Source organism: Globicephala melas, chromosome 4 (assembly GCF_963455315.2).
Source record: "Globicephala melas chromosome 4, mGloMel1.2, whole genome shotgun sequence".
NCBI classification, from domain to species: Eukaryota; Metazoa; Chordata; class Mammalia; order Artiodactyla; family Delphinidae; genus Globicephala; species Globicephala melas.
This window is the reverse complement of record NC_083317.1, coordinates 136,925,836-136,952,772: the sequence shown is the minus strand read 5'-3', so window position 1 is coordinate 136,952,772 and position 26,937 is coordinate 136,925,836. Positions and strand designations below refer to the sequence as shown.

Below are 26,937 nucleotides of genomic sequence, written 5' to 3'. Positions count from 1 at the left end.
TGGTTAATTTCAGCAGAGATGAAAATTATCTCAAGAAATTGAATTGAAAGCCTAGAAATATAAAACAAAGCAACAGAGATAGAGAATGTCTATGACAAGGGTTATCAGTAGAGTTGACACAGATAAAAGAAGAATCAATAGACTGGAAAATGTCAATAGAAATAATTCAAATTGAAACATAAATAGAAATAGGAATTAAACAAACAAAACACCCAAGAACCATGAGACAGTATCAAATGGTACGTGTAACTGGAATCCCAGAAGAAGAGAGGTTCAGAAGAAATGTTTGAAGAAATAATGGTCGATATTTTCCCAAAATTAATGACAGACACTAAACTGCAGATCCGAGAAGCTAAGAGAACATAAAGCATAATAAATACAGAAAACAAACAAAAATAATTTCAAAACATAGTCATATCATATTCAAACTGATAAAAACAAAAGACAAATAATGAAAGGCAACTGGAAAAAATTGTTATAGCAATAATAGAAAACTAATATAAAAATATTACAGACAGATATAAGAAAAGATAAGAATTAGAGCAAATCTCTCTTCAGAAATCATGCAAGCTGAAGACCATGGAGTAACATCTTTAATGTGCTGAAAGGAAAAGCAAAACTTCTCAAACCAAATTTCTATACCTGATGAAAAAATATTCAAAATAAATGAAGAAGAAATAAAGACTTTTCCAGATAAGCAAAATCCATTGGAATTTATTGCAAGCCAACCCTATAAGAAATGCTAACGGACGGTTGTCAGGCAGAAGGAACAGATAGGACAAAAACACTGAGATCTATACAGAGAAGAGAAACAGTACTGGAAGTGGAATAAGTGAAAGTAAAACTATTTTTTCTTTTTTATTGCTCCAAAATATGAGTGTCTAAAGCAAAAATAGTAGCAGTATGTTTTGTGTTTACAGCATATATAAAAGTGAAATACATGACAACAGTAGCACAAAGGATGAGAGGGAAGAATTGGAAATATACTGTTGTAAGGTTGTGACTTTACACATGACTATATAAAGTTGTTTGAAGATAGCTCTGATTAATTAAATATGTATACACTGTATTGTAAGCCTAGAGCAGGGGTCAGGAAACACTTTCTTAAAGGACAGTACAATATATACTTAAGGCTTTCTTGCTTTATGACCTCTCTCTCAACTACTCAACTCTTCCACTGTAGTGTGAAAGCAGCCTGAGTACAAAAACAAATGGGCATGGTTCTGTTTCAGTAAAATTTAATATACAAAAACATTTGGCTGGCCCACACCATGGGTTTGTCAACCCCTGCTCTAGAATATCCATTAAAAAATGTAATACAGAAACATAAATAATAATTCATTAGAGGAGATCAAATGGAATCATAAAATATCCTCGACTTAAAGCATAAAATGAGGAAAAAAGAAATAAATGATAGATGGAACAAGAACAGATATAAAACAAGTAGTTGGTTGCTACATTTTAATTCATCCATATCAATAATCACATTAATATATACAGTCTAAACACAGCAGTTAAAAGGCAGAGATTGTCAGAAAAGATTTTAAAAAACAAGAAGCAGTTATTTGCTATCTACAAGATACTTAATTTTTTAAATGTTTATTTATTTATTTGTATTTATTTAGCTGCACCAGGTCTTAGTGGAGGCACGCAGGATCTTTAGTTGAGGCATGCAGGATCTTTTAGTTGCAGCATGCAGGCTCTTGGTTGCAGCATCTAGTTCCCTGACCAGGTATCGAACCCAGGCCCCCTTCATTGGGAGTGCAGAGTCTTAGCCACTGGACCACCAGGGAAGTCCCAAGATACTTTAAATAAAATGGTGTGGCAGGCTGAATAATGCCTCCCTCCCAAATATTTTTATACCCTAACCTCCAGAACCTGTGAATGTGTTACCTTACATGGCAGGAAGAATTTTGCAGATGTTTTTATGGTTATATGTTGAGGCACTGAATTCTCTGAACACCTGAATGAGCAAGGAAACAGATTCTTCCCAAGAGCCTCCAATAAGATACACAGCCCTGCTCACACGTTAATTTTAGCTCAGTGAGAACTTGTATTAGAATTCTGACCTACAGAACTGTAAGATAATGTATTTGTGTTGTTTTAATCTGCTAAGCTTGTGATAATTTATTATAACAATAATAGAAAACTAATACAAATCAGATAGAAATGTCAAAAATAAAAGGATTCAGAAAGTTATGCCATGAAAACACTACACAAAAGAAAGCCGGGGCTTCCCTGGTGGCGCAGTGGTTGAGAGTCCGCCTGCCGATGTAGGGGACACGGGTTCGTGCCCCGGTCCAGGAAGATCCCACATGCCGCGGAGTGGCTGGGCCCGTGAGCCATGGCTGCTGAGCCTGTGTGTCCGGAGTCTGTGCTCCACAACGGGAGAGGCCACAACAGTGAGAGGCCCGCATACCGCAAAAAAAAAAAAAAAAAAGAAAGCTGAAGTAACTGTTAATATTAGACTAAGTAGACATCAGAACAAGGATTATTATTAGAAGTAAAGAGGGTCATTACCTGTGATTGTATCTGGCGTATTTCACTTAATGTTTTTGGGGTCCAACCACGTTGTAGAATATATCAATATTTTGTTCTGTTTTTATTGCTGAATAATATTTCATTGTATGGATATACCACATTTTGTGTTTATTCAATGGTTGAAAGACATTTATATCATTTCTTGTTTGGGGCTATTACAAACAATGCTGCTATAAACATTTGAACATAGATTTTCATGTAGACATGTATATTCATTTCCCTTGGATAGATTCCTAGGAGAAGAATTGCTGGGTCATATGTTAAATTTATGTTTAACTTTTGATGAAATTGCCATACTCTTTTCTGAAGTGGCTGCATTGTTTTACATTCCTACCAGCAATGTATGAGGGCTGTAGTTTCTCCACATCATTACCAATACTTGATATCTTCTCATCTCTTAGGTAATAGCTACTCTTTGGGCTTGAATTAGCCTTGGTTATTGTTTTCCCATGTTCTAGTCCATGGGAAGAAAAGGAAGGCATCAGGTTATTTTTAAACAGTTGAAATAGAATTTTCCCTTATCCCTTGTGCATACAGGGCTGCATCCAGGAATGAAGAAGCTGTGAAATGTATTCTGTAACTGGGTTGCCATATGCCCAAGAAAAAGGGGAAAATAGATTTGGGGGAACAATCAGTATTCTTTAATAACTAAATCTAGGTTCACAAAATGAAGATGCTCATCCTTCAGGCATTGACTTTCAAATTATTTCTTACATGGACAGTTCTGTATAGGATGCTTTAGGGTGAACGGCAGTAGGAATATATTTATTTATTAGTGGTTTATAGTTATCTTGGCCTATGCCATAAAAATCAGCTATTGTTTAAAATTCTGTGCAGCCATTGGAAGTCATTTTAAAATATAGAATATATATAGTGAATTTCATTTAAAAAATGAGGAAATATGTCAGAATACTAACAGCAGTAGAATTATGAATGACTTTTAATTTTCTTCCTTGTATGACTCTGCATTTGAAAGTTTTCCATAATAACCATGTTTGTAATTTTTATCAATTTCTATTAATTTTATAATTTTAAAAGTACCTTTCAATGAGCCAATTTATTTTTTTATCTTAAGGCAGCCAGGGAAAGATTTATGCACAATGATACTTATAATGTTATATAGGAACAGCTAACTATTTTAAATAGGAAAATATTGATAGAATATTGGTTAAATAAATTATAGAACATTAATTAATAGCTGAATTATGCACTCATTTAAAATTTTGTTGTAAAACACTTTTAAAATAACATGGCAGATATTCTTATACTTAAAATACATGAAATAATAGAACCCAAAATTGTTTATGTAGTGTGTTTTCAATTTTATAGAAGAAAGAAAAATATTTTTGCCATGTAATTATATTGTAGGTTGATTTTCCTTTTCTCTTTTTTTTTTCTTTCTTTTTTCAAAATCGCTTTCTTTTTCTTTTTTTTATTTGGTTAGTTTTGTCTGAATAATTTATTTCAAATGTACAAGTTTTTAATGTATAATATATGTATTTCTTTTACAATGGAAAAATAAAATATATCCAAGCAATGAAAGGTAAGTGAATTCTAGAGTAGATCAAATTAATTTCCTTATTCTATTATAATCTCACTTTTTATTTAGATAATCTTTACATTTATTCTTTGTGATGAAATGATATTTGAATACAACTAATGAGAAGATAGTTATAATTTATATAATGTGATTCTGATAATGTTTTTAAAAATGGTTGAATTTCAAAAATTTACCAGGAGTCTGTGTTGCCCCACAGTTCCCTGAGGTTCTGTTCATTTTATTTTATTTATTTAAAAATTTTTTTTTGGCTGCATTGGGTCTTCGTTGCTGTGCACAGGCTTTCTCTAGCTGTGGCGAGCGGGGGCTACTCTTCGCGTGCATGGGCTTCTCATTGAGGTGGCTTCTCTTGTGGAACATGGGCTCTAGGCACACAGGCTTCAGTAGTTGCAGCACGTGGGCTCAGTAGTTGCGGCACGTAGGCCCTAGAGTGTGCGGGCTTCAGTAGTTGCGGTACGTGGGCTCAGTAGTTGTGGCTCGTGGGCCCAGTAGTTGTGGCTCACGGGCTCTAGAGCACAGGCTTAGTAGTTGTGGCTCACGGGCTTAGTTGCTCCATGGCATGTGGGGGTCTTCCCTGACCAGGGATTGAACCCATGTCCCCTGCATTGGCAGGTCGATTCTTAACCACTGTGCCACCAGGGAAGTCCCTATTTTTTTTTTTTTTATCTTTTACTTCTTCAGATTTGATAACTTACTTTGATCTACCTTCTAGTTCACTGACTTGTTCCTCTGTCAACTCCATGTTGTTATTGAGCACACCTAGTGAAATATTTTTTTTTGTATTTCACATACTGTACTTTACAGCTTTAACAGTTTAATTTGATTTTTTTTTTCATGCTGTGAAGTTCTGTCTTTCCATTCATTTCAGGAGTGTGCACTATTGTTTCTTGGAGAAAAGTGATAATGGCTTCTTCAAATCTTTGTTGATTCCTACATTTGGGTCATCTCAGGGTTGATGTGTGTTGATTGTATTATACCTTAAGAGTTGGCCAGATTTTCCTGATTCTTGGGTATATCAAGTAATTTTATATTGTATCCTGAACATTTTGAATATTTTGCTTTGAAACTCTAGATCTCATTGAATCCACTAGAGGAATCTTTCCTTTCCTGTCTTTCTCTTTTTTTTCCCCTCTCCTTCTTTCTTTCCTTTTTGCTTTCTTTTCCTTTTCTTTTCACTGGCAGTCATTGCAATTAGGTTCAACCTACAAATTCTGGTTCACTTTCTGTGGGTGTTAGTTCCAGTGTCAGTTCAGTTTTCAAACTCCTTTCTATGCTTTTTGAGTCTGCACCTTGTATGTGACTCTCAGGACTTTGGTGATGGTTTATATCATAGGTCAGTTCTCACAGCTTTTGCTGTGCTTCTTTGAGTACGTTTTGAGCATATACATCTTAGGGGTGAACCCAGGGTTTGTGTCAGTTCACACAAATACACAGAATTAGAGAATCCCCTTGTCCAAGGCTTTCTTTTTGAGACCAACTGTACATTCTCTGGCTTGTTTTATCAGAGCTTTTGCCTCTTGTGCTGTCATACGGATCCACGTGAATGGGCCTGCTTTTGTGGCAAATTGATAAGAGGAAGAGAAAGAAAACATAATGGGGATTCCCCGCTCAATGTTCACACAACAGAGGCCCCATTTTCCTAGTTTCCTATTATGAAAGATAGCTTTCTTCCTCACTGCTGTCACGCACCCGTGGTGGCAGTATAGTTCTATGATTAGTCCTGGTCTTGTAGCAAGGTTGGAAGTGAACAACAGGGAAAAGATTCTTTTCCCAGTCCCAGAAAAATGGGATTGGAGTTTTTGCTCTTCATACCTGGCATTTAGTGCTCAGATTCAGCCTGACTTGAGCTCAAAGTTAGGATATAAAAGGAGGAAAAACAAAAACCAAACAGAACACTCATCACCACTGTATCTTTGACTCTGTTATCCAGTATGTCTGCTATTATTTACTATTCAGATTCCTCAAGAAGTTGCTTTTTGTACTTTGCCCAGAGTTTTTAGTTGTAATCAGTGGGAGAGAGAGGCTTGCAGTGGTCCTCCTTGTTGGATGGTACTGGAAATCCCATTAATAATCTATAATGTGCTATTTTACTGTTTCTTTTCTCTCTTTCTTTTTTTTTTTTGTGATTCAGATGTCAGTCTTATTTAGAAACCAGATTAATTACTAATCTATATAGAAAGCAGCATATAAAAATAAATAAATTTATTAATAATCAAATTCCGATAGTTATATATGGAAATAAAATATTAGGAACATAATTATTTATTTTTCCACCATGGAAATAATTTCAAATTATTTTAAAGGATTTCAATTTTCAAATCCTCATTTAGACTATCTTAGAATTAAGTATACAGTTGTCTCTTTGTATTATCAGGTTATCCTATGATCCAGATCCCAACTGATCTCTTAGCCTCCGTCTTGCCCCTCCCTGTTCAATCTAATCTTCACATAGCAGCTAAAATAATGATTTCCAAACCTGAAGTAGATAATCTTTTTCATCATTTTGAAACTTTATGATGGCTTCTCATTATACGTGTAAAATCTAGACTTCCTTCCTATAAAACCCCAAGTTCTTTGGCCCCTCCTTGTTGCACAGACCTCATCTCATGCTACTCTACTCCTAGCCTTCCAGCCACCATGGCCTTTTTTTTTTTTTTTCTTTATCTTTTCTAAAAGCCAGCTTCTGCTGTACATCCCTTGCATGGCTAATTTTTTCCTTATAACTAGAATCTCGTTGGATATTACCTCTCCCTGCAGAGAACACCCTCTCCCAGTCACTGGATGTCACATTAATCTGTTGTATTTTGTTTTTAAGCTTTTATGATTATCTGAATTTATTTGTTATAAAATTTATTTTCTTGTTTTTTTTCCCCTGCACCCACACACACACTTGGTTCTGTTTTGTTCACTATGGTACTTCCATGTCCAAGAACAGTGTCTGGTACATAGTAGCCTCTCAGCAAATAATAGCAATGAGTTTTAAAAATGGTAAATTACTGTACCTAAGATCATATGAAAACAGTATCATCAATATGACTGTTCTGTCATCATTTTTCACCTTGGAGTATGCAGTCTTCTTAGTCTCCCTCCATCCACTCTTCCCCCTACACCTGCACTCTAATTGCTTCCTCCCTAGTTCAAGTGATCTTTTAAAAGCCTTCATCATGTTCTACTTCTGCTTAAACCCTTCTTTCACTGACTTCCTGTTCATCTGGACCAAAATTCTTAGCGTGACCTTTAAAGACTCTTGGCGCATGCAGATCCCAGGTGGGGTGCTCTCCATGCTCCTTTGGGCCAGGGACCCCCTCCTCTCTCATATGTTATTTTACAGTAGGCTGTGTGACTTTATTCTGTAACAGTTTTGAAAGTTGTCATTGTACATTGATTTGACTGTCCTCCTCTGCTGAACTTTCAACAAATTCCAGGATGTCAGGGATGGGTTTTGACCTTTGTTTTACACTGTATCACTAGTACTAAAACATAGGAGGTGCTTAACTGGTGATTGTTGAAAGAATTTTTAAAAGCAGAAAAGCTATCATGTGATCCAGATGCATGACTAGAAGTTTGAATTAGTACATAAATGCATTTATTAATTAGGCCCATTTACCATTTGTCTAGGTAACTATTTGTTAGTTTAGATAAAGTGATCAATAAATAACTACTTTGAATGATATTTTTAATACTCTACAAGGATAGTTGAATTTAGTATGTTACACATTTACTAGCAAATTTAAAGGTGTCACCATTTTAAAACTAGTTATTATTAGGTTTAAAAAATCATCTCCACTAATAAATAATTAGACTTTATCATAAAATGATAAATAGAAATCAGTTTGTATATTTAGAATTTTTCTTTAAAAATTGTATTTTAGTATAGTTCTTTAATATCAAAACAAAAATAGTTTATGAAATAAAACATTTTTATAGATCAATTAAAAATTTTTTATTTGAAGGAAATGGTATAAACACTTGAAAATTTCTGATATTTTGAGAATTTTAGATTATTATATTTAAGGTAATTTAGTTTAGTAAATTGTTTTTAAAACTAAAGATAGGTTTGAGAATAATTACCCTTGTTTCTTCATCTGAGCTTTGGGACTTTATAGTTAAAACCCCCTTTATGCTTTTTAAGTAGATCTTTGATTATGACCTTGTTCAGTTAGCTGTCATTTAAAAGACATTAATAGAGTGATTTACCCTAGTTCATGGATGATAATTTATATCCTTCAAATAGTCCCACTTTAGTTTTTTATACCAAAAAGGGGGATATCTGATGTTAACTATCCAAAGTTAAGTACTTGAGGTTAATGGTGTCTTTACATTTTATGTCCCCTTGATGTCAAACAACCTTAAAGGTTCTAGCGTTGATTATAATCAGTAGTGAAAATGAGAATTGCTCAAAGGAATCTGTTTTGTAGAAAAAGATACTTCCTTTTTTTATACACTGAAGAAAAGAATAATTAATATACATGTTTTATAGTTATTATTTGAAAGATTTATAGAAGATGAAATAGGATTTCAATAGCAGATGTACTCTTTTATCTAGCAGATAATATGTATATGACTTCTGTTACGTTATTTAGGCACTGAACATGTAATTTGATGTCAGGTTTAGAATTCCCTAGGTCTCAGTTAGATTATCTTTGAAAAGCTACTGTGTGTTTTTGTTTGGTGGTTGTTGTTTTTGTGGATGGGGGGTATTTCATTGAAACTTGTGTAAGACTAGTAGAAAATCTAAAAATGTCAGTCAAAATTTAAACCAACTCATTATTTGTATTTTTGTTAAGAAAAATTGTAGCAAAGGGCAACCTATATAATAATCGTCTTTGGCCTTGATACTCTTTCTCCAAGTTTTAAACTTGGAGTAATATTTTCAGATATTCTTTGTCAAAACATTTACTTCTAAGGAAGCTCTTTTTAAAATCTATTTTGTTGTTTATCTACTTATTTGTAATTGTCTAAATTATAGCATTGGCCTTATGTAACTCTTTTGTAGGAAGGTGCTTTTGAAGCCCAGGTGGTCTACAGGAGGACCACACAGGCCAATAGCAGTGTTCTGCTGGGCAGCTCCATTGTGCACCCTCCCCCAATAATCAGTACATGCAACTGATCATATAGGGTAATGTGCAGAATTGGCATAGCTCAAAACAGTCCTCTACTACTGCTGGAAGATGTGACCAAATCTTGTGCCTCATTGATAGCTCATGGTAATTGATGATACATGAGGCACTCTCCCTGTTTGGGGCAAATTAAATTGCCTTCTACAAGAGACTGTCAACTTTTATCACAGTAGAAGTTTATCGTTTCGTACTAGGAAAGACTTTTGGATCATCACAATAATCTAGGAAACCCTTTAAAAGTAGAGGATCCTGGACCACACCCACGGTTGTCTCAATCTCATCCTTTTTTTCAATCTCTTTCTCTCCCACAAACACACCACATGCGTGCACACGCACACACACACCCCCTAAATACCTGTCCCCAGGTGATTTGGATGATCAGCATGTTCATGAACTTGGTCTGATCTGGTCCTGCCCTTCTCTGTTGTAGATGTGGGTGGTAGGACCCAGAGAGGTTAATTTTGCATTGGAATTCTCTTTACTTGATTGATTCCTGGTCTACTTTGTTTTTTTTCTGAGACATCAAGCAGCTTTAAGTCTATGGAATGCCTGGAGAGACAACAATATGTCCAGTAATGACAATGAAAATAAATAGAAATATTTGCATTTGTGTGTTATTACACATTAACTTAAGTTGGGTAGTTATATTTGTGATTATTTTTGGAATTAGACCTTGTTTCCATTCAGTCTCAGAATCCTTAATGAATTCTTCTTAAAACTTGTTTTATTCTGATGCGTGTGTAATATTGTATACTATCCTATATGTGATAGTTTTAGTTTATTACTAGATTGACAGTAGTTTTAGTTCTTTATCTGCATTTTATCAATACCAAGAAACATATATATTCAGCTCATGGATTAGATAGCTTTATATTTCAAGGCTCTGATTTTATTTAAGTTTACTATTTTTCCACTCGCTTTCTTTATATCATATTCAATGTTTGATATCATCATCAGGAAGGATAGTAAAGTTACCACAAATCTTGTACAGAGTTGTATAATTCATGGAATAAACTTTTGTTAATTATAAATTTTATCAGAAATAGTGCTTTTTAGGGAAGTCCCTGGCGGTCCAGTGGTTAGGACTCCATGCTCTCACTGCCAAGGGCCCCTGTTTGATCCCTGGTTGGGGAACTAAACTCACACAAGCCACGCAGTGTGGGCCAAAAAAAATAAAAGCAATGTAGAAATAATGCTTTTTAATTGCTAAGAAGAGTTACAATTTTCAGTTATTTAAATTATGAATAAGTTTATTCTCTTTACATAGCACCAATAGACTTCTACTTTTATTCCTTTACTGGGTACAGTATTTTAAATACATTCACTGATTAAAACATTCATAAATTAATAGCTAACATTTATCAAGGAACTTACATTGTGCTACATGCTATACTAAGCTCTTTATTTGCACTTATCTAATCTTCATAACCACACTTTGTGGTAGAAACTGTTATCTTCATTTTACAGATGAGGAAACTGAAATATTGAACAGTTAAGTCAGAGGGAAAGTAAATCGTGGAGCATGTACTCAGGTCTATCTTGCCTGAGCCTTAGCTTTTAATCATGAGGCTGTAATACCTCTACTTTATAATTTCATTAAATTGAACAGGGCAGTTTAATTTTACCAATTCATTAAGCATTTTCTTTCCTGGAAATTACTTTAAAGTTTAATCAAAGATCATCATCAGCATTTTTTTTCTTAAAATTTACAACCACTGTGTGTTCATACAGACCCTACCTACATACTTACCTGTTTTTCTGTCTTTCCATCTATAGACACACATATTTGCATTTACTATACTTGAGAATTTTCCCGTTTTCCTTCAGTAATTGACTTCTAGCTTTGTTCCTTTGTAGTCAGAAAAGATACTTTGTATGATTTCAGTCTTTTTAAATATATTGAGACTTGTTTTATGGCTTAACATATGGTGTGTCCTGGACAGTGTTCCATGTGCACTTGAGAAGATTGTATATTCTGTTGTTGGCTAGTGTTTTATGTTTGTTAGGTCTACTTGGTTTACAATCTTGAGTCCTTTCTTTCCTTACTGATCTTCTTTCTAGACGTTCTGTCAATTTTCATTGTAGAACTGTCTGTTCCTCCCTTCAATTCTGTCAATGTTTGCTTCATATATTTTCATGTTCTATTGTTTGGTGCATATGTTTGTAATTGTTATATCTTCTTCATGGTTTGACCCTTTTATCAATATATAATGTCCTTCTTTGTTGTAGCAGTTTTTGACTTAAAGTCTATTTTGTCTAATATTGTTATAGCCAAGTATCTCTTTTTTTGCTTATTTTCTTTTCCATACTTTTACTTTGGTTCTTAAATGAGTCTCTTGTAGACAACATACAGTTGCATCATGATTTTTTTTTTAATCCGTTTTTGCTAATCTCTGCCTTTTTTTTTTTTTTTTTGCGGTACACGGGCCTCTCACTGTTGTGGCCTCTCCCGTTGCGGAGCACAGGCTCCGGACGCGCAGGCTTAGCGGCCATGGCTCACGGGCCCAGCCACTCCGCGGCATGTGGGATCTTCCTGGACCGGGGCACGAACCCGCATCCCCTGCATCGGCAGGTGGACTCTCAACCACTGCGCCACCAGGGAAGCCCTGATCTCTGCCTTTTGATTGAAACTTTAATCAGTTTACATTTAAGTTAACTACTGATAAGAAAGAACTTACTTCTGCCATGATGCTGTTGTTTTCTGTATGTTTTATACCTTATTTCTCCTCATTTCCTCCATTACTGCTTTTTCTTGTGTTTGGTTGCATTTTTCTATTTTTGTTCTGTAGTGACCATTTTGGTTCCCTTCTCATTCCTGTTGTGTAAATTTTAGATCTCTTCTTTGTGGTTATCATAGGGATTAAATGATAAAATTTAAATCCTAAATTTTTAACAATCTACTTCAAGTCGATAACCAAACTTAACTTTAGAGCATACAGAATATGTGCTCCTATACTGCTCTGTCTTTTTCCCTTTTAATGTGTCATAAATTACATTTTTTTTTAACTTTCCGTATAATCCAAGTGAAAACCAGCTGAGAAGTTCAGCTTCATTAATTGTGGCATGCAGGCTCAGTAGTTGTGGCTCACAGGCTTAGTTGCTCCGTGGCATGTAGGATCTTCCCAGACCAGGGCTAGAACCTGTGTCTACTACATTGGCAGGCAGATTCTTAACCACTGCGCCACCAGGGAAGCCCATAAATTACATTTTTATACATTGTTGCTCAGTTGTATTAACTTATAATTATTTTTATCCATTTGTTTTTATATCCTGTAGGAAGCAAAGGGTGGCATCACAAACCTTAAATACAACAGTGCTGGCTTTTTGTTTGCTCACATATTCACCTTTACCAGAGATCTTTATTTCTTCCCACAGCTTTGAGTTATTGTGTGGTATTCTTTCCTTTTAACCTGAAAGACTGCCATTAGCTTTTCTTTTTTTTTTTTTTTTTTTTTTGCGGTACGCGGGCCTCTCACTGCTGTGGCCCCTGCCGCCGCGGAGCACAGGCACCGGACGCACAGGCCCAGCGGCCATGGCTCACGGGCCCAGCTGCCCCGCAGCATGTGGTATCCTCCCGGACCGGGGCACGAACCCGTGTCCCCTGCATCAGCAGGCGGACTCTCAACCACTGCGCCACCAGGGAAGCCCAGCTTTTCTTTTATGGTATGTCTAGTTTCAGCTTTTGTGTTTCTAGGAATGTCTTAACTTCTCACTCATTTTCAAAGGAGTATTTTGCTAGATATAAAATTCTTGGTTGATAGCCTTTTTTTAAAGCACTTTATATATAGATATAGATAGATATATATCTATATATACATATCATCCCACTCTTTTGGCCTGCATGTTTTCTGATGAAAAATCATCTGTTAATCTTACTGAGGATTCTCTGTTGTGACAAAGTACTTTTCTGTTGTATCTTTCAGGATTCTCTCTTTGTTTTTGTCTTAGAACAGTTTGCTTATAATGTGTCTTGGTGTGAGTCTCTGAGTTAATCCTACCTAGAGTTAATTGAACTTCTTGGATTTGTAGATATTTGTCTTTCATCAAATTTGGGAAGTTTTTGGCCATTATTTCTTCAAATATTCTTTCTGCCTCTTTCTTCTATTTCTCAGACTCTCATAACGCATATGTTGCTGTGCGTGATGGTGTCATACAGGTTTCTTAGGGTATGCTCACTTTTCTTCACTTTTTTCCTATTTTTGCTCCTCAGACTCCATAATTTCAATTGTCATATGTTCAACTTTGTTATTTTTGTGTTTTGCCTGCTCGCACCTGTGGTTGAGCCCCTCTAGTGAATTTTTCAATTCAGTTATTGTATTTTTCAGCTCCAGAAATTCTATTTCCTTTTATTATTTCTACCTCTCTATTAATGTCATTTTGTTGATTTATTCTCTACATGATTTCTTTCCTTTTTTGGTCTATGTTTTCCTTTTGCTCTTTGAACATCCTTAAGACAGTTTCAAAATCTTTGTCTAGTAATTCCAGTTATTTCTGAGGGATAGTTTCTGTCAACTTATTTTCATTCCTTTGATGAGCCATGCTTCCTGTTTCTTTGTATGCTTCATGATTTTGTTGTTTTTGACAACTTGATATTTAAATATTATATTGGTTACTCCAGAAATCAGATTCTCCCCTTCTCCTGGGTTTGTTATTTTCTATATTCTTGAAGACCATTTCAGTCCCTTTGTTTAGTTATTCTCCTGAAATATTTTTTATTTTTGCAAAGACTTATTGTTTGACATACATAGTCATTGAAGTCTTTATTTCTTAGGTTGTGTTCAGCTAGGATTTTAACAGAGATTTTCTGAATGCCAGGAGCTAAGAAGAGCAACAAAACCCTGAACCTCTCCTTATCTTTTCAGATTGTCTCTGCTGCAGCAGTCCTTCATCATTTAGCCAGGCTTGCATTCTTCCTAGTGGTCAGCTTCAGGTGGAAACTTAATGCTCTTCTCAGTTTCTGTATCATCATGCATCTTGCCCTGGGTATGTGCATAGTGTTCTACATTCCTCTGCATACCCAGGTGCTTTTGAATGTCCTAATTTCTCAAAGAAACTCTCGCTAGCTTTTTCTCCCAGGCCTTAGGTGGTCTATTTTATGTTTTGATTGTATTCTTTTGCCCCAGGCATCTGCTGGCTCTTAATTTGACTTGCAGTGGGTACAAGAGCAAAGCCTACCTTTTTTTTTTCCTTTTTTTAATTTAGATGCAAAAGAGATGAACATCTTATGTCAGTTCTTCAGGTAGCTCCTAACAAGTTAGAATTGATTTACACAATACTTTGAAAATATGGTCTTCTCTGCTCCCTCCAGAACCAGGTACTATTCTCCTGGGAACTAGCTTACTTCTTACTTACACTGGGAACTAGCTTACTTCTTCAAGACTGCTGCTGATCTAGGGAGATGGTAGAACAGGCAAGTAAAAACCCCACAGAGCTTTCCAGTTGCCATTTTCTTGGCTCATTGTTCACTTGGTTCTTGTAAATCTTTGACTATTTTCCAGAGTCATTACAAAGTTGGTTCCGACAGTTCTAGTTTTTCGACGTTTCTGTGGGAGGATGAGAACTTGGAGTTGTATCTTCTGCCACTCTGCTGATGTCATTCTGCTTTCTTTTTAAAAAGAATTCTGTTCAATATTTAACAAGAATAACAGAAGTATTATCTTCTTAAATTAAAATTGTGCACTTGAAATGTTATTTATAAAATAGTTCCTATGTATTTGTTTTACATCTGAGTTTCATTATGTAAGTTAATAATTTGAAAATATTATGTAGAAAACTAAATATGGCCATTAAATCATTAGAATGTAGATAAATTAACAGTGCTAGAGAAAATGGAAAATTATTGAATAAACAAATTTCCTGTATTTACTTGAGCACTGGCTCTTAAACCTAATGAGTGGTCCTAGATTTTTAGCATAAATAGTTAGCCTACAGAGCCTGTTGTTTACCTTATTCCTGAAACGAGATAATATCGTTTGCAGCTACTGATTTCATTGATGATGCTGAGTTATTATGCTTTGCCTTAACTGAGTCAATGCAATGAATATACATAATTTATAGATTTTTTTTGAATCATTCACTTTGAATGGGATTTCAGATTTAACTAAAACATTTCAGTAGTAATCCTCATTCATTTAAAAGACACACAAGGTTTTAGGTGTTTACACTATTCATTTATGCCATATTATCCTATCACAACTAAAATGTGGCTATCCATAAGTTTGCTTTCAACTTAAGTTTGAACCGAATATTTTCCCCTTACTATTAATAATTCATCACACATACATGATGACATTTCTCTAACAATTCAGAGATCAGCCTTTTTAAAACTTATGTAATATTTTTCAGAATTCATACTTAGTACCATGTGATCCTCTAAAGCTTGATTTTTTTTTACATGTAAACTGAAGAAGGCACAGTTGAGTAGGTGTGCTTACTTACAGCATTATTCTGGTTGTTTTTAACCTAGCCTCGTTTAAAATCTTCATCCCCCCCTTATAAAGCAGATATTTGTGCATAAAAAGCACTCTGGAAATCTGTAAACTTTGTTCAGCATGGTTTCAGCAGTGCACAGATAGATACTGTAAATGCTCTTAGCTAAGCATGACTACAGTAAGAGCTAAAAAAGGAGTCCAAATTTAATTTATCCTATTTAAGTCACCGTTATACATATTATTATTTTAATAAGTTAGATACATATATGTTAGGGATTACTAATGGAAAATACTATGTTGTTTGTATTCTCATTAAAAACAATGTAACTATGAGCATATTCTTTTCAAATCAGCCAACTTATTTTAATTCTGAATGTTATGAACTCATTTCACAAAGTTACTTACCAATTAATGAGAAATGAATGTGTTATGTAAATTTCAAACTGTAATGGTCACAGATAATTGATGAACCATTCCTACAAATATATATGTTGTACAATTACACATGCATATAGCGACATACAAAATTCGTATGTTATATATTGTATATAGTTTATGTATTTATTTAAGATTTACTCAGTAAACACATCCATTTTATTTTACTGGCTTAGTTTACATTAAATATTGGAATACCTTTAAAGTCACAATTGTATTTTTAAAATTTACTCTATTGTTAAATTACTTTTCAAGCAAATGAAAGGAACTCTGTTAACATATTTAAGTATTTGTGCTGTTTGGTTTTTAAAGGCCTTTGTGTGAGATTACTTTAAAAATGTATTTTTGCCTGTGTGTGTGTGTGTGTGTGTGTGTGTGTGCGTGTGTTTGTGTGTTTGGGAGAGAGAGAGAGGGAAAGTCTAAAAACAACCTATGTATCCTTGTTACAGTTATAACCTGACAACTTAATTCAAGAATCAGAACAGCAACTAAAGACATCATATTAAACTCTCTTGCACCCTCTGTCGTTATTTTTGAGGAACACTACATATACTTTCCCATGGCTGTATTGGCATTAGACTTACTAAAATCCTGATAAAATTAATACTTTGTTATACTTACCTCCAAATTAGGTTGATAATAAAGTAGCATTTGTTTTTAATTCTTAGTTGGTCTTTTCTTGTGATACAGATATGTTTTTGTTGTATAACAGCTTAAATGAAAAATGAGCCTTTCTGTTTGTCTTTGATCTCTCCTGTTTACCAGTTTTAAGCCCCTCCAAGTGTTTCACACAAATGAAAATCTCTACCGGATATAGCACACTGTATATACCATTTTCCAGAATTACAAATTCTGTCTGTTCCTTGGTAAACCTTTCAATTGTCAGACAGTTCCCTTCCAAAGTAAGAGTCTGGAATCGTCCATACTAAAATTAAGAATTTATAACTGTAAGGAACAGATGTTTTCATAAACATTTGCTATAATTAATTTCATCTAGAGGATTGAAGGAACAAAGCAGTTTTTCCCACTTCAAAACTTTATAGCCTTTTCCCCATATAGCAAACTCTGAAATCTTTTCTCTAATATTGTTGTGAGAAACAACTGTACTCCTTATTTGGTATGTTTTAGAGAAAGAAAAGCTGCTGTTTTTCCTTATTACAATCCTTTGAGGGTTACATTTAATGTGATGTATTCGTTTCCATACAGGTATAAAATGAAGAAAACTTCTGTGATGTATTTTGATGACAAAACTTTGGTGTTTAAAAGACTGAAAATCTCTTAATTCTTTGAAGTATTTTATATTTATTATGATAAATATAAGCAGAGGACAAGAAATATTCCATTGGTGAGATTTTATGTATTTAAGTAATCATAATCTTTAGTTTTAAAGACAAAGAAAGCTTATATTTTAAATGTACGATGTAGTACTTATTCTGTGCTGATTGTGGAACGTTTTACAGGAAATGTCTGCAAGCTGTTAAATAACATGTGTTGTAGGAAATTTTCATTTAGCAAGACAGGGAGAGACTAATTTTCCTTAAATCTTTTTAGTTTATTTATGATAATACCATTAATTTTTTTAAAAAGCAAATGAAGTATGTTGCATGAGTCATCTTACGGTACCCATGTTTACAAAGAATTAACAGAGTATACTCAACTAGATTGATCTTAAACATTTAAGTGTTTTGGATTATTTTCTTCTATAAAATTTGGCAACATTTTCAAATGCTGTAATCCATTTCAGTGTTTTTGTTTAATGAAAAGAAACCCCAAAAACCGGAAAGTGTATTTTGAAAAAAAGAGTAGACTTAAAAGTTCAGTAAGTGAGCTCAGACCAATTCTCATTCTTCTAAACACTTTGGATGCAGCTGCAAAGATTTTGAAGAGAACCAACATTTTTGACTAGTCAGTCAGCTATAAAATGTGCAAAGAAAAATAGGTAGCTATCATTAAAATTACACTTTTGCTTTCAATAACCATTAATGAGCAACATAATCATATATGTATGGTACCTTAAGTGCTATATTCAGTAATTTAAAATAATCTTGCCTCTAAACTGAAAGGTCTGTAATTAGTATTTGACTTAACCAGGACCACTGTGATAATCTCCCGTGGTACTTTAGAATGTTCAAAGTGGAGTGAAAGTATAAATAACAATTGAATAAATCATTTAAATTATTAAGCTTTAAATATATTAAAAGTGAATATAACCTGATGTTTGAAAGTTGCATTATAGGAATTAGGAGTATAAAATGTAATCAGATTCTGGTCTATTTAATTTGTTTCTAAGAATAAATGATATATTTAATAGTAGTATCTATGGTTTCCTAAAAACTATACTTTTAAGTATATATTTTAAATTTTAAGCTAAAATTAATTTTCTTTGAGTAAGAATATATATTATATTATGGCATTGGCAAGCATTTGTTTAAACTTCTTTAGCAAATTTATTCTTATTCTATGATCTCTAAACTGATAGGTATGAATTTGTTCTAATCTGATTTTATGAATATGCTTGAGAGGAATTGGTTTTTTTCCCTAAAAGTTTGATATTACTACATGAGGCAGAAATACCTTTTGATGTTGTTGTTTTTTTATTTTTTTAAACTGCTGGACTTTTGCCCACAGTTAAAACATAAAGTTTGGGGAAGACTATTAAGATGTATTAAAAGCTCCTTAGAAAGCATTCTTTTTTTTTTTTTTTTAACATTTTTATTGGAGTATAACTGCTTTACAATGGTGTGTTAGTTTCTGCTGTATAACAGAGTGAATCAATTATACATACACATATGTCCCCATATCTCTTCCCTCTTGCATCTCCCTCCCACCCTCCCTATCCCACCCCTCTAGGTGGTCACAAAGCACCGAGCTGATCTCCCTGTGCTATGTGGCTGCTTCCCCCTAGCTATCTATTTTACAGTTGGTAGTGTATATATGTCCATGCCACTCTCTCACTTCATCCCAGCATACCCTTCCCCCTCCCCGTGTCCTCAAGTCCATTCTCTAGTAGGTCTGCGTCTTTATAGAATGCATTCCTGATCACCACCTCCCAGCTTTCTGTTCTCCCTCTCTGCAGACCAGATTCCTAGAGAGTGGAGGACTGGGGGGCCAGGGGGTGAGGTGGGCCAGGGGAGGGTATTCCATGTCTGCTGTCTGCCTGCTCTCTTTTGACTCTGCCAATGGACAGGACACTAATAAAAAGTTGCCCTTTGTTTATAAGCATTAGTTTGTGATTAAATGGTGTATAAATTTTGGTTTTGTCTGTGAATCATAAGCAGAAGATGGCTGCATTATACTTCATTTGTTCCTGTTCGCAATTACTTCTGTAGTATTCCTATCCAAGTTAGGAGTGGTGGTGTTAGTCTATATTTTAACATCAAAATGAATTTTTTGTTTAAAGGACTCTGATTACAAAAGATATTTGGGGGAGGGATAAGGCGATATCTGTTGTTTTGACTCAGTAACTGCGTGGAGCTGTCACACAGTAGCTTTTCAACTGGAATACTCAAGTTTCATAATCTCAGTATTTCTAATTTTTTTTTCCAGGAGATTCAAATCAAAATGGAAGAAGAACAAGTTATACTTTAGACTCTGATGGAACTTTTAATTCCTATAGGTAGGTGATGAATACGTAGATATATAATATTACAAGATATCTAATCTTACAGGGTTCTAAAAAATCTGACAAATGTGAAGAATATTTGTGGTATGCAATTGTCCTGCAGGCTTATTGAGTAATTGAAAATGTAACATTCTTAGTTCTTGAGTAGATGGACTTTTTGTAGATATCTGTCGTCATCCTAGAGTAGGATGGTTAGAATGAATGCGTATGTAGTATTAAGCTTCAATATAATCCATTTTTGTCTTAGTTTTTCCAGTATATCTCTTACGGTACTAAAGGCTTCCTTTGTTTAAGTTTCCTGCTAATACAGAGTGTACTGCTTGTGAGCATCTCAGAGAGTATAAAATATAATCCGTGGTTACATTAAGTGCTGTTTGTTAACATCCCGTTTGGCTCTTCAGCAAACAGGGCAGTTACATCTCAATTAACAATTTTTAAAACGGATACAGCAATTAAGGAAACATGCATCTTATCTAGTTATTTGTTACTATTCTCTTTATAACTTGAATTTGCTTGAGTAAATGTTTATATATTTTGTATCTTCTTAACAGGGAAACCTAGGAAGAAGAAAGATTAATGTATTTCCAGTAGTATTTGAAAATTCATATACTGAACCAAAGTGATATAAGAACTAGGTTGTTCTCTTTTGGGGAATAAAAAGTAGAGATCGAGTAATAATACATTTTGGCATTATAGGTAGCAATGCAGATTCTTGAAGAAGTACTTTAATTGGAGTACATTGCCCTTATGGTTAATAAGTTCCAATACTTGTGTGTTGATGCTATAAAATATATGCAAGAACCACTGTACACTTGGAAACTCATTAGAATATTAAGCTATAATTCCTTCTTTTCTATAATAAGTATGGAATTTATGCTGAGAATCTTTATCTTTTTCTTGAACACATATTCTGTATACCTAGCTGGAAATGTGTCATTTGTTTCTTCAGATCCCAGGCAAGCTGTTAACATCTAGAGTAGGGCCTTATATTCAGGAAGCACTTAATAAAAGTGTGGTAATTGTGAAAGTTTTTACAGTTTGTTTATGAATTCCAGAAACGAGGTGGTAATTGAGATGCTTGACATCTTTATTTTATACCAGTTGGGGTCTTTATAAATAATCAGTCATTCAAGTGTCACAGATACTACAGAAGGCTTATGTTCCCATGGTGTTCTAGAAGCATATTATAACAGCAGTAAAAGCTCACGTGTTGTCATTCTATTTTCTCTGTACCCATCCCACCTTATAAATGTTGGAGTTCTCCAGAACCTTCTTTTAGTGCTGAAGTGTAATATAAAGTTTGGAATTTGACATATTAAATAATAGGTAGAATCCTCTATCTGAACACGTTGATCACACCAAAAAAAAAAAAAAAAGATGAATAAAAAATATATTTATTTATGGCCATGCTGCACAGCTTACAGGATTTCAGTTCCCCAACCAGGGATTGAACCTGGGCCACAGCAGTGAAAGTGCAGAATCCTGACCACTAGACCACCAGGGAACTCTCTATAAAAGATATTTAAATAAATATTCATGTTTGTCATGTAACTGAGGAATGCTAAGATGATAACATGTGTGAAATCCATGGTGGGAATATCAGTATTAGATATAAATACAGTTTAAAAAAATCCAAGACAAAAGGAAAATAAAGATGTATTTCAAAAGCAGGAAAACCCATATGTATATATCAACTTCACTGGTGAATTATACTTCATACCTGCATTTGTAGTTAGCTAATTGTAGTAACTAATGGACAGCAAGTTAAGAGAAATGTGTTAATATGAAGGCACAGTGTTATCTGGTAGTTTATTTTGTTCTTGAGTAGTTTGAAGATTAAAGTATCTTAGTATTATTGAATGATAATTGTACTTTGAAAATAAACTCCTAATGCAACTTTGCACAGTAAATACTAATGTTGTTAACTAATATAGTTTTAATCAATGCCTGTCAGTGTTGTAATGTTAGGATATTAATTTATGGTTGTAAGTAAAAAGGCAAGATAAAAAGCTCAGGTAGTACAGTGTATAAAAATGAGCTTTTAATAGTTGGCAGGCCAGTGCTGTTATTAAATAGTAGTATAGTATTTAAGGTGTGAAATGAATATTTTGCTACTGAATAGGCAATAGCTCTTACAATATAATGAGCTTACTTGTGAATTTGACACTTGGGTTAAATGCAGAATTCATAGAAGCACAGCTCTAGGGTATATTTTCATATCAGGTTAACTGATAAAACCTAGGAATTGTTGCAGAATCACGCTAAAATGGCAACAGAATTGTCAATAAAATTTACTTTTGAAAATGAAAATTATTTTTCCATTACTATCGGAGCTCTTTTAAAGCAAGTAGAAATAGGTTATTAGAAAAATGTGAATGTTCCAACCGTCAAATATCTTTAGCCTAACAAGTCTACCTTTGTGTTTTAAACCACCTCAGAAATCCTGACCTTTCTTCGCAGATAATTCTGGCTGTTAACCTAGTACTAGGATACTCAAGCTATATATGCTGTGCCTTGGGATAATGATTAGCTCTAATTTTTTATCTACAGAATGGACATTATAATGTCTGACCTGCTTCCTTCCCACAACTGTTTTAAAGATCGAGATAGGACTGTATAAGATAAAGCCTTTTGAAAATCTAAATGCAAAGCTATGCATTAATATTATTAATTCTTTGTGCTTACCTCATGTGAACTGGCAACTTTGCTGCCTTATTGTTCACTTAACCTTCCACGTGTGTACCCTTTTATAGCATGTGCCAAGGTTTTATTAACTTTCCAATTCAGTCTTGAATTGGTCACCTAAGTCTATATTCTTTCTATTATTTGTTTATATTATTGTGGTCTTAGATGGTCAGTTATAAGAGGGCACAGTCTCTTTTTTTGTTGTTGTTGTTTTGTTTTTTGTTTATTAATAATATCTAAACATAGCGAGTTGGTTCGTATCCTGACTCCAAATGGAGACTTTGGACAAATCTTCGGCTCAGTTTCCTCACCTTGAATGTGGGGATAATAAAACACATTTGTTACAAGGAGTTAATGGGCTAATGTTGTGTGGCAGATGCTGAATAAATATTAGCTGCTTTTATCTTCCAGTCCATGTTATCCTCATCATTGTCATCATTGTTAATCTTCTGCTATTGTAGAATATTTTTACCGTGCGCTAATGTAGAGACACCAAAAGGAAGATTTAAAAACAAAATGTCTTACAGGAAAGTAACTTCTGTTTTTTAGCAGAAAGGAGGCTAAGAACAAGCTTAACCTGAGGCTTGATACTCTGTCTCTGCTGTATATTCCAGGTTGCCTTTGTATAACACATTTGTACACATAGTAGAGATAAGAAGAAGATGTTTTATTATGAGTATAAATTCAGAGATGGATTTTTGGAATTTTGACAAAGTTTGAAATTTACAATCAATGGACCGTATCTATAGCTTTATGTGCCTAAGGCTCATAGATTTGTTTTTCAGAGGCTAGGAGGTTTCACTTTGGATTTGTGTCTCTTGTGGTTTGCATCTTTGATTCAGATAGAGTACAGCTGCATTTAACTCCTAAGGCACCAGTATGATGATTATATGGTGCCTGGGTAATAGCTAGATCTTGTTTTGGAAGTTTCTGTTAAAATTTAATTGTTTTTCTCCCAACTAATTTGCAGGTGATGTGGTAAAATGGAAAGATTAGAAGAATTGAGAAGATATTACTGGTTTATGCAGTATACCTTGTGCTTTTTAAAGACTAGTGTTAATGTCTTCTGTTAGATTAAATGAGCTTTCTCTGTTTCTTATTTCACCATTAAAACTGAGACCCTTTCAGACTGAGGGTATGAGAGCAGAGAAGTAGTTTGCCGATGAACAGTTTGCAGTAGATGTTTAACTTAGTGACTGTAGCACAGGGCGACATGGTAGGAGCGTTCTCTCCCCATCCCCCCTCCTCTTCCCAAGGGCAGCTGACCTTCTCCTCTCCAAAGAGGCGAGCCCCTTGCCAGCACATATGACTACAGACTATTACATTAATCTGTTTAGCTGTAGTACCAGCTGCTTGCATGTTTTTAATTATCTTATTAGATGGTATAACAGTGACCTATGTAATAAATTGAAGGTGAGCATTTAAAAATTTTCCCTTTTTTACCCTATGTTTTTAAATATCTTGATTGATCAAATTATGATATTCTGCAAAAGTTCATTGGAAGTCTGTATGGTTTTTTGAGTCAGTGTAAAGCTTTTAAAAGTATAATGTTATAATTACCAGTATAAAAATAACTTCATTTTTGAAAGAGTTAGGCTGTGTTTATGTAGCCACAAATTCATGTTAAAATCTGTTGTTTTAAGAGTCAATTTAGAGAAAACTCAGACCAGTTATTTTGAGTTTCTCTGGGAAACTCAAAATATTGCTTAAATTTCAGACAGCATCTTGGCATTGTATAAATGGCATAGGATGGAATATAAATCATTTTAGATTATTTTAAAATAATTTTGTCTATTTAACTCTGATTTTCTAGATTCTGTGTATTCAGTGGTAAATCATCTTAGCTGACCCTAATTATTTTTACAATTTAATTTCACATGGTACCTTTTTTTTTTTTTTTTTTCGGTACGCGGGCCTCTCACTGTTGCGGCCTCTCCCGTTGTGGAGCACAGGCTCCCGACGCGCAGGCTCAGCGGCCATGGCTCACGGGCCCAGCCCCTCCGCGGCACGGGGGATCTTCCCGGACCGGGGCACGAACCCGTGTCCCCTGCATCGGCAGGTGGACTCTCAACCACTGTGCCACCAGGGAAGCCCACATGGTACCATTTTTGAGTGTATTTTCCCAAGCTGTGCCATTAGTAAAAATGTGTTATCTTCTGGATTTTGACAATTGGATAATTTTCAAATAATACCTTAAATGAAATGCTGACTCCAAGAGGCAGTTCAAAATAATATCAACCAGTGATTGTCCAGTTATGAGTCATAGCCAATCAACAAAACTTGTAATGATTTAGTCAGAAACCCTGATGTTGAATTTTAAAAAAAGGTAGTTGAATGCAAAAAAGAATTGCAAAATACTTATGTGTGTCTTTTGAATTAGCAAATCCTACAGCTGGCATAACAGGGTGACTTGAGCCTTGAAAAATGTGTAGTCCTTGAATAAGGACTATAAACTACACACTGTTTGTTTTTTTAACTAAGAAATATTCATTCTTTTTGGCTTCATAGTTTTTTCCCTCTAAAGAAAGACCAAGTTTCATATTTCAAAAGAACTTTTGTTGAAGAAATAAGGGAAAAATTTCCCCTTTATATATTTTATTTTCTTTTTAAGGAAAGAAAATAAAAAGCCACTTGGCACTACAGTACTGATGGCATTATTTCTTGATATATATATATATATATATATGTGTGTGTATATATATATATATGTGTGTATATATATATATTAACGTCTTTATTGGAGTATAATTGCCTTACAATGGTGTGTTAGTTTCTGCTTTATAACAAAGTGAATCAGCTATACGTATACATATATCCCCATATCTCCTCCCTCTTGGATCTCCCTCCCACCTTCCCTATCCCACCCCTCTAGGTGGTCACAAAGCACTGAGCTGATCTCCCTGTGCTATGCGGCTGCTTCCCACTAGCTATCTGTTTTACACTTGGTAGTGTATATATGTCCATGCCACTCTTTCAGTTCGTCCCAGCTTACCCTTCCCCCTCCCCGTGTCCTCAAGTCCATTCTCTATGTCTGCGTCTTTATTCCTGTCCTGCGCCTAGGTTCATTAGAACCAATTTTTTTTTTTTTTAGATTCCATATATATGTGTTAGCATATGGTATTTGTTTTTCTATTTCTTGATATTGATCAGAGCTTCCACAGTTGCCTCCCTTTCTCAGTGTGGTGTATTCTGTAGCCCACAGAGTCAAAGGCTGTTTAAGTTGGTTAAAAGTTTAAAAAAAATTATAGTTGGTTTAGCTTTTTGAATTTAAAAGTTGTCTTTTTCTGAATAAGGAAGAAAACCATTAATCTGAACTTTCTTTAGTCAGTGAAGAAATTTTTAAAATTAGGCTTCAAGTTTTATCACAAAGACGTTTATGTATCCTATTTACATGTAATTAATAATTTGGGAGGATGTGGGAAATATCCTTACATCATTTACATTTATTGTTGGTATAGTACCTTCCTCCTCACCCCGATTTGTATGTAAGAGGGTCATATGTCTCTTGAAATGACAATGAAGCAGTGATTCAAAATATTAGAGATAATAGGGCAAAAGCATACTTTGGATTTAAAATTAGAAATCTAGGTTCTGGTTATGCTCTTAGAATGATATAAATTTGTTAATCTATTATTTTTAGGAATACAGATTTATAGAAACAATTTAATTATTGAAAGTTATACTGTATTAGTTTGTTTGGGCTGCTATAACAAATTACCAGAGACTAGATAGCTTATAAACAACAGAAATTTATTTCTCACAATTTAGAGGCTGGGAAGTTCAAGATTAAGATGCTGGTAGATTTGGTGTTTGATGGAGCCCACTTCCGGGTTCATAGATGGAGTCTTTTCACTACGTTCTCACTTGGCTGTAGGGGCAGGAAAGATCTCTGGGAGCCTCTTTTGTAAAGGCACTAATTCCATTCATTAGGGCTCAGCCCTGATGACTTACTCACCTCTGAAAGGCCCCACCCCCAAACACTGTCACATTGGGTGTCAGGATTCAGAACATGAATCTGTGGGGGCCACATTCAGTCCATAACACATACTAAAGATAATCAAGACCAAACTGAATTCCCCATCCCACTCCTTCTCCACCCACTCATCTTAAGTTCCTGAGGCCTTGCCTTTTAAATTATTTTTCCAGGACATAGCTTAGTAAATAGATGAAAGAGGAGGACCTAGAATTAGGGTTTCTTTCCTGATTCTTAGAAAGTTGCTTTCCTCACTTTGATGGGATGCCTGTATTTTGCTGAGAATCTATATAATTATATGACACTGACTCTTTAAGTTCTTAAGAATAAATACATAATTTAGGGAAACAGTTTAGAAAAACTACACAGATAGAAATAAGACAGAATAAAGTTTACATCTTAGCTCCAGCACTTACTGACTGCGTGATCTTAGGCAAGGTAATTAACCTCCCTGATTCCTAATTACTTCATTTGTGAAGCTGGAGTATTAACAGCTCCTGTATCACCGAGTTGTAGAGTTGTAGAGTTCTACACAAATGTGTAGAACTGCTGGACCAGTCACCTAACACATA

The 26,937-nt window shown here is 34.5% G+C and overlaps 1 protein-coding gene across 6 annotated transcripts in view; it reads left to right on the top strand.

Moving 5' to 3' along the window:
* TBC1D5 (TBC1 domain family member 5) overlaps positions 1-26,937 on the top strand; it is a 546,696-nt gene that overhangs the window by 259,528 nt on the left and 260,231 nt on the right. For all 6 annotated transcript variants that reach the window (XM_060298634.1, XM_060298636.1, XM_060298635.1 and 3 more), the window contains one exon: positions 19,632-19,701. In XM_060298634.1, coding sequence (XP_060154617.1) covers positions 19,632-19,701 — 70 coding nt within the window. The remainder of the gene's footprint in view (positions 1-19,631; positions 19,702-26,937) is intronic.